The sequence below is a fragment of the Prionailurus bengalensis genome, chromosome B1, assembly GCF_016509475.1.
Source record: "Prionailurus bengalensis isolate Pbe53 chromosome B1, Fcat_Pben_1.1_paternal_pri, whole genome shotgun sequence".
NCBI lineage: Eukaryota > Metazoa > Chordata > Mammalia > Carnivora > Felidae > Prionailurus > Prionailurus bengalensis.
In genome coordinates this window covers 69,579,428-69,597,736 of record NC_057344.1, presented here as the reverse complement: position 1 = coordinate 69,597,736, position 18,309 = coordinate 69,579,428, and the positions used below count along the sequence as shown (strand labels likewise).

Sequence of the window (18,309 nt, the reverse complement as noted above, 5' to 3'; positions counted from 1 at the left end):
GACAATGCAGAGCTGCTTGGAATTCTCTCTCTTTCTCTCTCTCTGCTCCTTCCCTATTTGCTCTCTCTCTTTCTCTCTCTCAACATAGGAAAACATTTAAAAAATTTTTTTTAATTTGATTCTTAAAAACCATTAAAAAACAAAAGAAGAAGAAAAAGAATTTTGTCCTTTTCAGGATCTCATTCATAGCGTATTGACTCATTCTTTACACAGAAGTTTACCATGTCTGAGTATCTGCATTTGTAGCTACATCCAGTTCAAGTAAAAAATTAAAAATAGTAATGAAGATACTGAGACTACAGAGGCAAACAAATTAATGATGGGTGATGCAATACCTGGTGAAGAATTTTGGAGAAAAACTATACAAAGTTGACAACTCAAAGCGCAGGAGTCTGTGGTCAAATTTATAGGACACAAATTCCCTCAAAGTGCCTTAAAGGCATTCTTGTACTGTTCAACATGATAACCTAAATTCACAAAGGAAGATTAATATTGTATTCAATAGCTTCCCAACACTTTAGAGGTAAAGCTAAACACAAAAGTTATATCACAAATACCAGTATAGAAAAATTTTGACAAGTTTTGCTAAAAGGGGAAGACAAAACTGGAAATGGGACTAGTATGGGAAATGGGATCACAAAATTCTTTCTCTCTTGCTTTGTTCTGTTTTGTTTTGTTTTTAAGAAGGGAGATGTAAAAAAGAAAAAGAAGGGAGAGGTAACGGCATGTTTTCAGACTGTTGAGAATGAGCCAGGTGAGAAGTAAAATTTGATAATGCTTAGCACGAGGAAGGAACCACTGAAATGTGTCCTGAGTAGGATGGAGGAGGTGGTGCCTGGAGCTCAGAGAATGGGCCAACTTTCAGCAAGAGCACAGAGGGTTCATCCATAACAAGGGCGAAGAACATATGAGGGCGATCTGTGGGGAGACACAGCGGGAGGACCAGTGGGGCTCCTCTTAGCAGCTTTAAGAGCCCCCCAACATTTGGGTCCTGTTATGAAATGAATCATGTTCTTTTCTCTTGTCAAGTTTAGCCACAACAGTGCAGGTCTAAGAGAAACAGAATTGGATAGAACTGAAGTTACAGCTTTGCCATAAAAGTAAATCTAGAGGGGATATATTTTAAATGCTGCAAATCAACAACAGCCAAATTCATGAATCTCAACTACTCTGTTTAAAGGGCTACTACTTATTCCCTCAATGACAATTTTTCAAATGCTTCCCAGGAAGAGCCCATCACTGAGCATGCGGAATAAACCAAGCAGCTCTTTCCCAGAGATGCCAGATGAGCTAATCCTACACACTTTTCTTAAGGAGCTACCTTCTTCCAGAAAGGATTTGCGTGGCAGAACCTTGGTAGCCTTTGAGTAGATAAACATTGGTATTCTTCTCAGTGATTCTGTAATTCTGGAAAGAACCCATTTTAAATATATTTTGAACTCCACAATGCTTGATTTAAATAAGTTTTTTAAAATGCACACACAATAGAATATGCCATTTTTTTAATGTGCTCTAACTCTACAATTTAGACACAAGTAAAACAGAAGCAGTACAACTCCTTTTAGAAACTTAAGGGCAGAATAATGGAAATTCATTTCTCAGTAAATGAAATTAATCTGAATGTCCACTCCTGCATATGACAGAAAACCTAACGTACTTCCAGGTAATCCAATCACTTATTTTCTTCTCACTACTTTTTCCCTTCAGTATCTTTTGGGTAAACATTTTGCCAATTCAAAGCTCTCTACCTTCTCGTCTTCTTCTCTTCTCTCTTTTCCAGGAGTGACCAAAGCTGGGCCATAGTTTTTGTGTCATCTAGACTGTGGTGGGAGGAGCCTCTGCTTTTGGTCCTATGGTCCACTGCTGGATCATTCGCCCGGGGAATCACACCACCCGTGCTTAGTTCCTGGTCCCCTGGCTCTGTCATATCTGGTGTAGAGGCATCTGCTTCCCCACACCGTCCTGCAGTCGGCTTCACATTGGTCAGTCTGCATTATCCTCCTCCTGCTCGTCAGACCTCTCCCAGTTGGCTAGCTTCTTGGCTACTTCTGTCCCCTCTGGGGAACACTGTAAACATCAGGACACTGTTCTGTTCCAGTCTAGATTTTCATAAAATAAGAGACTGTAAAAAGGAGGCCTTGGGTCTCTGTCCTTAAATGCATCACATCTCCTTTTTATTCTACTGTGGCTTACACCGTGTGGTGGGGGATGAAAAAGGTCCATTGAGATTTGTGATCCCTTCACTCACCCAGGGCACGATTTCCTATTTTTTTAAAGGTTTTGTGGGGCTTTTTTACGTTTTTTTTTAATTTTTTTTTTTTTTTAATTTACATCCAAATTAGTTAGCATATAGTGCAACAATGATCTCAGGAGTAGATTCCTTAGTGCCCCTTACCCATTTAGCCCATCTCCCCTCCCACACCCCCTCTAGTAACCCTCTGTTTGTTCTCCATATTTATGAGTCTCTTATGTTTTGTTCCCCTCCCTGTTTTTATATTATTTTTGTTTCCCTTCCCTTATGTTCATCTGTTTTGTCTCTTAAAGTCCTCATATGAGTGAAGTCATAAGATATTTGTCTTTCTCTGACTGACTAATTTCACTTAGCATAATACCCTCCAGTTCCATCCACATAGTTGCAAATGGCAAGATTTCATTCTTTTTGATTGCAGAGTAATACTCCATTGTGTGTGTATATATATGTATATATATATGTGTGTGTATATATATGTATATATGTGTATATATACACACACACTCCATTGTGTGTGTATATATATGTATATATATATGTGTGTGTATATATATGTATATATATGTATATGTATATATGTGTGTATATATATATATATATATATAGTGTGTGTATATATATGTGTATATATATATGGAGGGTTTTTTTATGTTTATTTACTTACTTTTGTGAGAGAGAGAGCAGGGGGAGGGACAGAGAGAATCCTAAACAGGCTTCATGCTGTCAGCACAGAGCCCAATGTGGGACTTGAACTCATGAACTATGAGATCATGACCTGAGCTGAAATCTGATGCTTAAACAACTGAGCCACCCAGACATTCCTCCCACTACTTGTTGATCCTCCTTCCAGACTGTTGTTTGGTCCCAGCCCAGGGAATGGAGGTTCCCTGCAATCCATTTCCTCCTGCCTTCTGACAAATTCTTATATCTTTAGGAGGCAGGAAAATTGCCCCATCACATGCTGAATCAATCAAGGTTCTTTCAAAGAAAAAGAAGCAGTAAGATATATATTATTTTCATTTTGATCTATCTATCCATATATATACATACATATATGTGGTGATTCTTATTTTTATATTATTTGCATATATACTCATATATATATATATATATATGCACACATATATAGATTGATAGATATAGATACATAGTGATTTATTTCAGTGAACTGGTTTGCTCAGTTGTGGCATCTGTCTGGGCAAGTCTGAAATCCATAAGGCTAGAAACTCTTAGGATGGACCTAACACTGTGATCCACAGGTAGAATTTCTTCCTCAGAGAAACCTCAATTTCTGCTCTTAAGGCCTTCAACTGATTGGATGAGACCCACCCACATTATCAATCTCTTTTACTTACAGTAAAGCTTTTGTGGACATTAAACACATTTACATAATGCCTTCACAGTAATGCCTAGATTAGTACCGGAATGAAAAACTGGCTACAATGACCTAGCCACATTAACACATAAAACTAACCATCACCTATGGGTTCTCACTCTGTGGTTTATGTATAAACTCCATGTTCTAAGTCCTCCACACAAATCAGCCTTTGGAACTTAAAGGAAAAGACACTTTCTTTTCAAAATTTTGGCTCTTACAATGGAAACCCAGGCTGTCAATAATAATGCTTCATCTAGGGGCAACTGGGTGGCGTAGTTGGTTAAGCCCCTGACTCTTGATTTCAGCTCAGGTCATGTCCTCACAGTGGTGAGATCAAGCCCCACATCAGGCTCTGTGCTGAATGTGGAACCTGCCTAAGATTCTCTCTCTCCCTCTGCCCCTCCCCCACTTGCACACAGTCTCCCTCCCTTCTCTCTCTAAAAGAAAAATAATAATTCATCTAAAAATATATAAGATGATTGCAGTAGTAATGTCCTCCTTTGTTCTCAGTTATACTTGCCCACCTCATGAAGCAATGAATATCACTGAAATGGATGAAGAGCCCATGCAACAAAAAAATTTCAGGAAAGAAAAAAAAACTTCAGTCACTATTTTTAAAGGTTATCTCACCAATTTATAAGACCCCACAAATAAGCCAAGATTGTTTTCTCTTTCTCCAAATTTTTATTTAAATTCAAGTTAGTTAACATGCAGTGTATTATTAGTTTCAGGTAGAGAATTTAATGATTCATCACTTACATACAACACCCGGTGCTCATCACTGTAAGTGCCCTCCTTAATGCCCATCACTCATCTCACCCATCACCTTGTCCACCTCCCCTCTGGCAACCATCAGTTTGTTCTCTATGGTTAAGAGTCTGTTTCTTGGTTTGCCTCTCTCTCTTTTTCCACCTTTGCTCATTTGCTTTGTTTCTTAAATTCCACATATGAGTGAAATCATATGGTATTTGTCTTTCTCTGACTAACTTATTTCACTTAGCATAATACTCTCTAGCTTCCATGCCATTGTTAACCAACTGAGCCACCCAGGCAGCCCTTAAAATGTTGTTTTTTTTAACGTTTATTTATTTTTGAGAGACAGAGAACGAGCAGGGGAGGAACAGTCCACATCATTGCAAATGGCAAGATTTCATTCTTTTTTATGACTAATATTCCGTTTTATATATATATATATATATATATATATATATATGTATATACATACACACACACACACACACACACACACACACATATATATATATATATATATATATATATATATATATATATATATAGGCGTTTGGGCTCTTTCCATAATTTGGCTATTGTTGATGGTGCTGTTATAAACATCACGGTGAATGTATCCCTTTGAATCAGCATTTTTGTATCCTTTGTATAAATACCTACTAGTGCAATTGCTGGGTTTTAACTTTCTGAGGAAGCTCCATACTGTTTTCCAGAGTGGCTGCAGCAGTTTGCGTTCCCACCAGCAGCACAAGAAGGTTCCCCTTTCTCCACATCCTTGTCAACATCTGTTGTTTCATAAGTTGTTAATTTTAGCTATTCTGACAGGTGTGAAGTAATATCTCATTGTAGTTTTGATTTGTATTTCCCTGATTATGAGTGATGTTGAGCATCTTTTCATGTGTCTATTAGCCATCTATATGGCCTCTTTGAAAAAAATGTCTATTCATGTCTTCTGTCCATTTCTTCACTGGATTATTTGTTTTTTGGGTGTTGAGTTTGGTAAGTTCTTTATAGACTTTGGAGACTAACCCTTTATCAGATATTTTATTTGCAACTATCTTCTCCCATTCCACTGGCTGCCTTTTAATTTGATTGTTTCCTCTGCTGTGCAGAAGGTTTTATCTTGATGAAATCCCAATAGTTCATTTTTGCTTTTGTTTCCTTTGCCTCGGGAGACATATCTGGTAAGAAGCTGCTACATAAGCCAAGATTTTTAAAAACCATATCAAATCTAATGGAAAGATATGAAAGATATGAACTTAATAAAAATTTAACATATTTTTCCTAGCTTTTCTCAGTTTTTTTAATTTTGGTTTTTATAGGAAATTAGTTGTAACAGGCATGTTCTTATGCTCTCCTAGGCTAATGATATAGGGAGAATATGAGTGAAATAGGACATGGACTATTACGCTGGTGACAGTGAGTAGATAAGGCTAATGAAAATTCAGTCCATCTCCAGTTAATTCAGTTCACCACATATCTTTCATTCTAATTCATTCATTTATTCATTCATTCACAAATATTTATTGCCATCTTATACTATAATGTTAAGCACAGAGAATATGACCATGATTTGAGACATGGTCTGTCTGCCCTCAAAAAGCTGGGGCACCTGGGTGGCTCAGTCTGTTAAGGGTCCAACTTCGGCCCAGGTCATGATCTCACAGTTTGTGGGTTCAAGCCCCGCATCAGGTTCTGTGCTGACAACTCAGAGCCTGGAGCCTGTTTCACACTCTGCGTCTCCCTCTCTCTCTGCCCCTCCCCCACTAGCACTCTGTCTCCCCGTCTCAAAAATAAATAAACATTAAAAATTTTTTTTAAAAAAAGAAAGCTTACAGAAGAGACATGTGGGCAGCAATTACAGTATAGTGCAACAGAGGCCATTGGAATGAGATAGGTTCAGAATGCTAAGAAAATGGAGAGTAGGTATACAACCCAGCCTAAAGAACTAGATGCTTTCAGAACAAGGTAATACCTGAATCCTAAAGAAAGCACAGGATATTGGCAAGTAAATGAAGAAATCCCAGTGCCTAGGTACTGTCATTTTATTGGTAGGTAACAGCAATGTGCATGACACATTTGGGGACTGCAAACAGTCAGTCAGTTCTATGTGAGGTTTTAAGTCAAACTGGAATCAGGACAGGCAATGATAAAGTCATATTTTTTGTTATTGTTGGTGGAAGAATGGTTTCTTTGTGTTTGTTGCAGAATGTTATTTAATTGATTTATTCAATTGTAATTAGCCTACAGTGTTATATTAGTTTCAGGTGTACCCTATAGTGATTCAACAATCCATGCATTACTCAGTGCTCTTTACGAGAAGTGTACTCTTAATCCTCTTCTTCTAGAGAAAGGCCTATTTCTTGGGAAACCAAGTGTTTAATTTATCTGGAGGAGCATAAGTTATGAGAAAGATCATCATACAATATTTATAATGAGAAACTGGGCTGAAGCACTAAAATTCAGAGATATTTGTCAGGACAAATGAATTTTTTTGGCTAATTTTTAAGCTCTCTTGAGGTAGAGATGATTGAATTTTTGTCAATATTTTTTATGTGTACAGAGTACACACATCTCAAACTCTCAGATTTGAAGTCTAAAACGTTCTTTTTAAATAATATCTTCCTTAAAACATCTGTTTTGCTATTCAAAGATTCATGGAACTCGTTCAAGAGGCCTGAAAATAGTCTGTGGCCAATTCTTTCACTTTTGGCAGAATATGCTCAAATTATCTATCCAATTTTTCAAAACTTCCAGAGACTGTCTTAGTAACCCAACCCATTGTTTAATAATTCTTGCACTTAAGAAATGATTCTTTCTAGGGGCGCCTGGGTGGCTCAGTCAGTTAAGCATCCAACTTCAGCTCAGGTCATGATCTCACAGTTCATGAGTTCAAACCCTGCATCGGGCTCTATGCTGACAGCTCAGAACCTGGAGCCCACTTCAGATGCTGTGTCTCCCTCTCTCTCTGCCTCCCCCCTGTTTGCACACACACACACACACACACACACACACTCTCTCTCTTTCTCTCTCTCTCTCTCTCTTTCTCTCTCTCAAAAATAAATAAACATTAAAATTTTTTTTTAAGAAATGATTCTAACTACCATGAGTCCCTGGGACTAGTGGACATAACAATGTGCAACCTCTTTCCCAGTTGTCAAAACAATAGCAGTTGCAACCTTTCCAGAGACACAAAAGCTGCACTGGTAATGTCCATCTATTTCTAAAACCTCTTAAAAATCAATTAGAAAGTCTCCACTAGAAGGATAAACAGCCACTGAAGTAATCAATTGCCTGTTCTGCAAGTGAGCTCATGTGTTAGTCATCTGCTGGCATGGAGTGTTTTCCTATTGATTCTTCACCAATGACAAGTCCTGGGTTTCTCATCCTGGGTACTACTGACATATTAGGACAGATAAGTTTTTGTTTGGGGGGAGTTTTGTTTCCTGTGCATTGTGAGATGTTTAACAGTATCCCTGGACTCTACCTTAATTAGATGCTAATAGCAGCCCCCTAAGTTGTGACATAAAAAATGTCTCCAGACTTTGCCATTTGACCCCTGAGGAACAAAATCATCCCTGATTAAGAACCACTGATCTCATACTCACCTTCTTTCAAAAGGTCTAAAGAGAGCTAACTAATATTACAATCAGGTTTTTAATCTATAGCTAAGAAACCAAATTTTCACATGTTTGAATTGTCTATAAATAACTTCAGATTATTTTTATTATTATTAAAGGAATACTCATTTTTATTTTTTTGAATTTTTTTTTAACATTTATTCATTTTTGAGAGACAGAGAGAGACAGAGCATGAGCGGGGAAGGGGCAGAGAGAGGGAGACACAGAATCTGAAACAGGCTCCAGGCTCTGAGCCGTCAGCACAGAGCCCAACGCGTCAGCATAGAGCCCAATGTGAGATCCTGACCTGAGCCGAAGTCAGACACTCAACCGACTGAGCCACCCAGGTGCCCCAGGAATACTCATTTTTAAAACACAAGTCCAAATTTTCTTTTCTTAAAGGTATAAACTGCAGAATAAAATCTCCCATTTTTCCTGAAATTATTTGTCCCATTTCCCAAAGATGACCACTGTTAACAGTTCATTGTGAATATATCAGCATTTTATAAACACACATATAGCTTTTATTTTATATAAATAAGAACAAACAATATAGACTGTTGTTCAACATATGCAAATATGTAGTTCTGAAACTACACCATGTAATTTATTTAACAATCCTCCACTACATCCGGTATTTTTTAAGTTTATTTATTTTGAGAGAGAGAGTGTGAGCAGGGGAGATGGAGGGACAGAGAGGGAGAGAGAGAATCCCAAGCAGGCTGTGTGCTGTCAGTGCAGAGCCTGACATGGAGCCCAATCTCACTAACCTGAGACCATGCCTGAGACAAAATCAAGAGTTGGATGCTTAACCAACTGAGCCACCCAGGCACCCCCACATCTGATACTTCTATTTTTTATTTCTAAACATCTTAAATAGCTATTGATAGTCATCATTTAAGATAGAAATTATCTTTTTTAAAATAAATGGACTGAATATAGGGAAAGTTAGTCTTTGTGTCAGTTTGTGTGTGTGTGTGTGTGTGTGTGTGTGTGTATTTTACTTCCTAACAAGGTAGTAAACTACCTCTATACTTTTGATGCTGTAATTATCTAAGAAAATAGAGTATTTCATATTTTCCATAGATTGTGAGGAGGATTTCAAATGCTGGAAATAAGTTATAGAATCCAATGAAACTCCCATCTTAGTGTTTACACAAGTCAAAGTTGTACAGAAACACAATAAACATTTTAATTAAATGTGCCAATTACACTCACTACTTAAATGTAACTGAACAGAGATGCCCTGAAGGCATTGACTTCAGAGCAACCATGTTAAAATTTTCCATATTCGCATTTAAGTTTGCTACAGAGTAAGAGTTATAATTTCACTGAAGTGGCACTTTTGTAAGTGCTTGTGCATTTCTGTCAAGGTCTGTCAAAAAAGTAGAAACTAAATTTCATTTCACTAATGATAAATCACTTGGAACTTAGCCTCCAAAAAGTGTTTATTGAAACCCCTAAGATTTTAGTCCTGAGAGAGAGAAAAGGGGCTATTTAATAATGTTTGTTTGTGCAGACTCACCTCGGTGCCAACTTTCCATCTCCAGTGACAAGAGCTGTTCTCCTCCTGGTATGGAGGGAGGAGGAAGACACCCTTACAAAGGGAAATATATGTCCTGCTTTTAGGCAGATAGGGGAAGGGTGGAGGGCTCTATGTTTGCTCATTTTCAATTGTCTTCATTTTAAAACAATACTTATGCCAAAGTGGCATGCACATTTGGGAGTGGTATAAGATGATCCCCTTCAACTTCTCCTAAATTTTCCTATAACCATCACTTACCTGCCCCTTACTCTATCATTCTCTTCCTGAACAATTGAGCCCTAAAGCTATTTGGTGAACCACAGAAAGGTATTCTTCTGTGCTGGATGTGACAGAGGACCTATGGCATCCCAGAGAGGAATTTTGGGGCCACAATGGGATAAGGAGGGTGTCCACAGAGGAAGGTGGTGCCTGGCATTCTGTAACAGATGGCTAACAGGGCAAGGAGAGTGCTCATGCAGGAAAAATGTCCATTATTGGGAGTCAGAACTAAAGAGGGGTGAGGAAGGTAACTATGCAGGAAGAGGATTTGTAAAGATAATAACTATATTAAGGATAATAGAAAGCACTTTCTCATTGTCAGAAACGGGAGCTAGAGATATGTAAAGGGAGAAAACTAGACTGAACCATATGGTGTTAGCTAGGAATTGGATACCCTTCCACAAAATACTTATTTTTAATTTTTTTTTAATTTATTTTTATAGAGATATAGAAAGCAAGCAGGGGAGGGACAGAGAGAGAGGGAGACAGGATACCAAGCAGATTCTGCATTGCCAGCGCAGAGCCCAATGCAGGGCTCAAACTCATGAATCATGAGATCATGACCTGAACCAAAATTAAGAATTGGAGGCTTAACCAACTGAGCCACTCAGGTGCCCCTACAAAAATGCTTATTAATCACAAAGACTAACTTCACAATGGAAAAGTTTTGCAGATATCACCCTAACCAAGTGACCAAAAGTGATCATCATCAGTAATGGGACAAATCAAACCTTGCATAACCTGACAGGTTGAAATAAGCGTCACTTCCGTGAATTTCTTACCAAAGTTGCATAATCTAAATCTAATTTTGATGAAATATCATACAACCAAAATTTAGGGACATTCTACAAAATATTTAACTTACAATCTTCAAAAGTGTTGAGGTCATGAAAGATAAGGAAAAACTAAGAAACTATTCCAGATCAAAGGAAACTAAAGAAATGGGACAATTAAATGTAAGGATTATAAACTACATCCTTTTACTATGAAGGACATTTTTTGAACAGTATGTGAAAAGTGAATGGATTCTGCGGTTTAAATGGTAATAAGGTATTAATGTTAATTTCCTGATTTTTATGGTTCTAGCATGATTATATAGGAGGAGAACATCCTTATTTAGAGAAAAAAAACACAGCCGAAGTTTTTAGGGGTGATGGAGCATCTAGTCAGGAACTTACTCTCAAATGATTCAGGAGGAAAAATCATTATTTATACTGTATTTGCAACTTTAAATCTGAGATAATATCAAAGTTATTTTTAAAATATCACTATTTAAGACCTTAAATGTATCTTTTGAATCATAATGTTATAAAAATGTAGAACTCATTCCATGACACAATCATTGAAGGGCTGTATCTGCTTCTAAATATAAACTTAAAAGATAGGACGTAAAAACATAATATCCCTAAAAGTAAGTTACTCAGAAGAGAATTTGCAAAACAGCAGCATGAAAACACAGGCAGGTGTGTCTCATCTAGTTAAAACATCTTCAAATAGTAACTCTCAGCTGAAGACTGACAACTCATCACAGAATTTTTCTGAAATCCTTGATTTTTTTTTTTTTAAGTAAGCTGTATACCCAATGGTGGGCTCAAACTCACAAACCCAATATCAAGAGTCACATGCTCTACTAACTGAGCCAGTCAGGTATCCCTGAAACCCTTGATTTTTAAATTTTGTTCTTAAAAAATTAATTTAAAAAATTAATAAAGACATCAGAAGTCAGTATCAACACAGATTACCTTATTTTATGTACACTTGAAGTCTCTGAAATACGTGATGTCCTGCCAGGGCCATCCTGCGGCATACAAATCCTTTGATTTCATTTTAATCAATTTGTTGAAAAAATATTGATAAATAATTTTAAAATAATTTCGCAAGTGAGAGGCGCCTGGGTGGTTCAGTCAGTTAAGCGTCCAACTTCGGCTCAGGTCATGATCTCTCGGTTCATGAGTTCAAGCCTCACATCAGGCTCTGTGCTGACAGCTGGATCCTGGAGCCTGCTTCAGATTTTGTGTCTCCCCCTCTCTCTGCCCCTCTCATGCTCTGTCTCTGCCTCTCAATAATAAATAAACGTTAAAAAAAAATAAACTAAAATAATTTAAAAATTAAAAATAATTAAAAATAATTTCACAAGTGAGAACACCACTTACAACACAGCTCATTATTACATAGATTTAACTATTTCCTTCATCAAATGATGTGCTCTGAAACAACTAAGTAAAGTCAAAACCTGACATTGCTAGATTTCTTCTGTATGAAAATGTCACTTGCCCTGTTATTAAAATGTCCTGCTGCATCTTACAAAGAAAATAGTCTTTTTTATTCTTTTCACGTCTTGGTGACAGATCACAAATACATTTTTATATAATAAATGTTATTGACAATTCAAGCTATTCTGTTTTTATTTCTTTTAATTGACAATATTCTAGAAAGTTCCAAACATGTACAAACTTGGTAAGGATAGTAAGTAACAGAACTACATTTGGAGTCTCCAATAATCTTTAAAATTTATATAAATCTAAGGTTTTAAAATGGCATAGTTAACTTATATCCACACAAACACCTGCATGTGGATGGATGCTTATAGCAGCTTTATTCATAACTGCCAAAAGTTGGGTGAAAGTGAAATGTCCTTCAGTAAGTAAAGATAAATAAACTATGGTACGTTCAAACAATGGAATATTATTCAGTGCTAAAATAAATTAGTTATTAAGCCATAAAAAGACATAGAGGACCCTTAAATGTGTATTACTAAGTGAAAGAAGCCCATCTGAAAGTTTGAGCAGGAACTTTGTTTCATGCAGTGTGGTTTACACAAAATCTTGCACAGAGCCTCACACACAGGCACTATCCAGTCTGTGAGTGAGTGAGTGAGCATGTGCATGTACTTTCCTGATGTTCTCTATGTCTTCTTCCTTTAATACCAGAAGAGTCTTGATTCTGAGTAAGAATTCAATAAATTCCCGATTTTTAAAATGATTGGTTAAAATATTTTTGAAAGGGAGAAGAAGGGAATTGAGATAAACTCTAAAGTATGGGCAGACATTGCATAGAAAAAGGATGGGGGTGGAGGACATTCCACGTGGGAAACAGCATGAGAAAAGGCAAAGAAAGGAGAATCCTGGCATCTTCTGGGGACACAGAAGAGAACATCCCATTGGTGTGGAGGTTCTTGGAAAACAGTTGGCATGAGGCTAGTAAGCAAGGTGAGGCGTCCACACAGTGGGCAGTACAAGCCAGAATGAGATTACAGGTTTTAGGATACTGGGGAGAGACCATTGTTTGCCAAGCCTTTGTATTAACCTTCTCTCCTCCTTCTTCATCACAGTCCTTCACGGGAGTGGGCAGGATGTCAAGTGCTCCCTCGGCTATTTCCCCTGTGGGAATATCACCAAGTGCTTGCCTCAGCTTCTTCATTGCAATGGTGTGGATGACTGTGGCAACCAAGCGGATGAGGACAACTGCGGTGAGTGAAGCACTTGTAGTCACAGCAGGAATCAGGGCAAAATCACTGCAGGTAAAGTCTCTGAGACTGCTCATAACAAGAGAAAAGAAAAAACTAAATTGAAAAAAATATGTCACTTAAGGAAATCGTACATTTTTTTTATTAGCTTCAAACATCCATTCTTTATATTATCACCACCAGTATTTGAGGAAAGTGGTGATTGTGCACATAGTAAGTTTTGTATCCCACGAACCCATCCAGTTAACATCTTACAAGCAAAATGGTGTAGGAATTGGGAATTTGGGCGCTGGAGACGAGACTGGTTTGAATCTGGGTACAACAATGACCAATTATGTAGTCTTGAGAATGTTTCTAAACCTCTCTTTTGACTCTCTTTCCTGATATTAGAAAAGGGTTTGGAAATTGTCCCTATGCTAAGATAACTTGGGAAGATTAAATGTAAGAGGTTAGAGAAATGCAAGCATACAGCACGTACTAGCTAAGTGTGAACAGCTATTGCTCTTTCTTATTATCTGTTGCTAACTACAATTCTGATGGACAAACGAGACTGCCTAATAAAGAACAAACAATAAGTCCAGCTAACCTATTATTTACCAACAATCAAATTTATAACCTAATAAAGTCAACAAGTAGAGCTTCTGACCAAAGAGAATACCAGGAAAACTTGGCTTTTGGTTAGAATTTTGCTCAAATTTTGTTTAGTATATTCATTGTTTTCAAATTTTTAAAATTCTAGTTAGTTAAAATACAGTGTAATATTGTTTCAAAAATAGAATTCAGTGATTCATCACTTACGTATAACACCCACTGCTCAACACAAGTGCCCTCCTTAATACCTGTTGCCAATTTAGCCCATCTCCCCATCCACCTTCCCTCCATCAACCCTCAGTTTATTCTCTATCATAGAGTCTCTTATAGTTTGTTTCTCTCTTTTTCCTCCCTTCCCATATGTTCATCTGTTTTATTTCCTAAATTCCACATATGAGTGAAATCATATGCTATTTGTCTTTCTGTGACTGACTTATTTTACTTAGCATGATAGTCTCTAGCTCCATCCATGTTGTTGCAAATGGCAAGATTTCATTCCTTTTTTTATCCAAATATTTATTTAAATTCTAGGTCATTAATATTTAGTGTAGTTTTGGTTCAGGAGTAGACTTTAGTGATTCATCAGTTACATGTAACACCCAGTGCTCAACAAAATGAGTGCCCTCCTTAATACCTGTTACCCATTAGCCCATCCAGCCCCTCCCCTCCAGCAACCTACCATGTTCTCTATAATTGAGTCTCCTATATTTTTGCCTCACACTCTGTTTTTATCTTTTTATTTTACCTTCCTTTCCCCTTTGTTCATCTCTTGTTTCTTAAATTCCACATATGAGTGAAATCATATGGTATTTGTTTTTCTCTGAGTTATTTCTCCAAGTTTTTCTCCAAGTTATTGTGCTTAGCATAATACTCCCTAGTTCCATCCACATCATTGCAATTGGCAAGATTTCATTCTTTTTTTTTTTTTTTTTTTTTTTAAATTTTTTTTCAACGTTTGTTTATTTTTGGGACAGAGAGAGACAGAGCATGAACGGGGGAGGGGCAGAGAGAGAGGGAGACACAGAATCGGAAACAGGCTCCAGGCTCTGAGCCATCAGCCCAGAGCCTGACGCGGGGCTCGAACTCCCGGACCGCGAGATCGTGACCTGGCTGAAGTCGGACGCTTAACCGACTGCGCCACCCAGGCGCCCCGCAAGATTTCATTCTTTTAGATAGCTGAGTAATATTCCATTGCATATATATATCACATTGTCTTTGTCATCATCAGTTGATGGACGTTGGGCTCTCTCCATAATCTGGCTATTGCTGAGAATGCTGCCAAGGTATGCACGTCCCCCTTCAAAATCTGTATTTTGTATCTTTGGGTAAAATACCCCGTAGTGCAATTGCTGGGTTATAGGGTAGTTCTATTTTTAACTTTTTGAATAACCTCCATACTGTTTATCAGAGTGGCTGCACCAATGTACATTCCCATCAGCAGTGCTAGAGGGTTCCCCTTTCTCTACATCCTTGCCAACATCTGTTGTTTCCTGTGTTGTTAATTTTAGCCATTCTGACGGGTGTGAGGTGATCTCTCTTTGTAGTTTTGATTTGTATTTCCCTGATGATGAGTAATACTGAGCATCTTTTCATGTGTCTGTTAGCCACCTGGATGTCTTCTTTGGAAAAATGTCTATTCATCTAGTCTACCCATTTCTTAACTGGATTATTTATTTTTTGGGTGTTGACTTTCATAAGTTCTTTACATATTTTTGGATATTAACCCTTTATGTCATTAGCAAATATCTTCTCCCATTCTGTAGGGAATGTTGATTGTTCCCTTTGCTGTGCAAAACCTTTTTATCTTTATTTCAAGCTTTCTTTTTCTTTTTTAACATTTATCTATTTTGCGAGAGAGAGAGAGAGAGATTGCAAGTGGGGAAGGGGCAAAGACAGAGGGGACAGAGAATCCCAAGCAGGCTCCAGGCTCTGAGCTGTCAGAACAGGGCCCAATGTGGGGTTTGAACTCATGAACTGTGAAATCATGACCTAAGTAAGGTCAGATGCTTAACTGACTTAACCACCCAGGCACCCTAAAGGTTTTTTATCTTGATGAAGTCTCAATAGTTCATTTATATTTTGGTGATGGTCAGTTTTGTTGAATAATGGGAGTTTTTCTGTGATTTTTGGAATTCAATATCTGTTTCCTTCCCCAGATTAGGGAAGTTTCCAGCTATCATTTGCTCAAATACCTTCTGCCCATTTTTACCTCTCTTCTTCTGGGACCCCTAGGATACAAATGTTATTATGCTATAAGGAGTTGCTGAGTTCCCTAAGTCTACATTTGTGATCCAATATTTTTCTTTCCCTCTTCTTTTCAGCTTTGTTATTTTCCATAATTTTATCTTCTATATCACTGATTTTCCCCCTGTTTCATCCATCCTTGTCCTCATAACATGCATTCATATTTGCATATCAGTTATATTATTTTTAATTTTAGCCTGACTAGTTTTTAGTTCCATTATCTCTATGGCAAGGGGTTCTCTAGTGTCTCCTATGCTTTTCTCAAGCCCAGCCATCATCTTTATAATTATTGTTTTAAATTTTAGTTCAGACATCTTACTTATATCTGTATTGATTAAATCCCTGCCCCTGGCTTCTTTCTTTTCCTTCTTTTGGGGTAAATTCCTCCATCTTGTCATGTTGTCAAGGTGGAAGAAAGAAAGAAAGAAAGAAAGAAAGAAAGAAAGAAAGAAAGAAAGAGAAAGCTAGATCCTAGGTGTGTTTTGTTCTGCTTGTTAAAAGAAGCTAGATCCAAAATAATAATAATAATAATAATAATAATAATAATAATAAAATAATAATAATAATAATAAAATAATTTTAAAATAACAATAAAGATTAAAATTGCTTTTTCTGGTATCCCAAGGGGGGGCTGAACAAGAGAAGCTAGATCCTATTTCCCCTAGAGGTGAGGCTTCGTAGCAGCCTATGATCAGTAGACTTGGTGCACGCAAGGAGTTTGTGCTGATCTTCTGGGGGTGGGACCTGCTGTACTTACCCTAGGCCGACTTGCCCTAGTGGAAATGCACCTGCAGGGCACAGAGTAGCAAGGCTTGGTAAAAGGGGCTCCAGCCTCTGGTCGGTGGTGCTATTTTGCGCACTGAAGTGGGTCAGTGCTATTGGGCAGGCTGAAAATGGCGTCACCCGCTCTCTTGTCCCTGGAGCAGGGAGTTTGCAGCCACCACTCTTCAGGAAGCCCTCATTGGAGAGGCCGGGCCATCTCTCCCAAATGTACTGAAGGCAGGAGAACTGCTTCTCCCCATGTGACCCAGGAGATCTTCAGCCCACACTGCCCACTCCCAGGTCTCCACTCTCCTCCCCCACTGGAGCACCACTAAGCCTACTAGGCGTGTCCCTGGCGATGGTGCAGACTTCTGAAACTTCAAACTCTGCACTCCACTATTTATAAAATCTTGTGGTATTCTGCGCCTCTCCCTGTCACAGTCAATGGCTTTAAGGGAGACTTTTTCTTGTGTAATTCCCTGCATACACTGTCACTCTCTCTCTCCTTCTCTGGCTCCTCTCCCTGTGATCAGGGCTCCCTCCCCATTGGAGTACCTGCAGCTCTTCTCTCCCCCAAATCAACTCTCTGCAGCTCCTACCTTCCAAGATGTGGCGGTTTTTTTCACCTCTACTCTAAAAAGGGACAAGGCAAGGCTATGGTCTCACTACTCCTCCACTACCATACCTCCAAATATCCTGTTCAAATTTCTGAAGCCATAACAACACAAATTTATAAAAGAACTTCAACTGGCTGGATCTGACCCACTGGGAAAATGAGCTTTGGTTAATAATGTAAAATAATGAGATTTCTTACTCATGGGGAAATAAGGTACTATTTTTGGAGGATAAAGACATACATAATGATCAGAAATGCTGCATAAATAAGTAATACACTGAAGAGACTTGCTGTTTTCACTCCCTAGAGTATTACAGACTTTTTTAAAGACCCTACACTGAAGGAATTAACACTTCTCTAGGTGGTAGCAGTTAACTCAAGAGTAAACACACTATCTAAACTGGTGAGCTTAAGCTATGATTATCTTTGATTTGGATGGCTATACATATGTGTTGCCTTCTTTTTTTATAATTTTTTAATGTTTATCTATTTTTGAGACAGAGCATGAGTGGGGGAGGAACAGAGAGAGGGGGAGACACAGAATTTGAAACAGGCTCCAGGCTCTGAGCTGTCAGCACAGAGCCAGACCCAGGGCTCAAACCCACAAGCCATGAGATCAGGACCTGAGCCAAAATCTTTTATATATTTATATATATGTATACATATGAATACGTGTGTGTGTATATATATATATGTTCTATCTTCTTAAAACACCTGATTACCATATAAACTTTTTAAAAACCAAGATAAAAGTGTTCTGCCCACCGCCAGCCACTTCCCCCTTAAGCTGCTAGCAGTTCATATAGAGAGAGTGGCTTGAGAGTTTC

At 38.0% G+C, this 18,309-nt stretch overlaps 1 protein-coding gene across 6 annotated transcripts in view; it reads left to right on the top strand.

The window, feature by feature from the left end:
* The window catches only part of RXFP1 (relaxin family peptide receptor 1), a 114,506-nt gene that overhangs the window by 24,546 nt on the left and 71,651 nt on the right, over positions 1-18,309 (top strand). For all 6 annotated transcript variants that reach the window (XM_043566594.1, XM_043566575.1, XM_043566623.1 and 3 more), the window contains exon 2: positions 13,135-13,272. In XM_043566594.1, the coding sequence (XP_043422529.1) occupies positions 13,135-13,272 (138 nt within the window). The remainder of the gene's footprint in view (positions 1-13,134; positions 13,273-18,309) is intronic.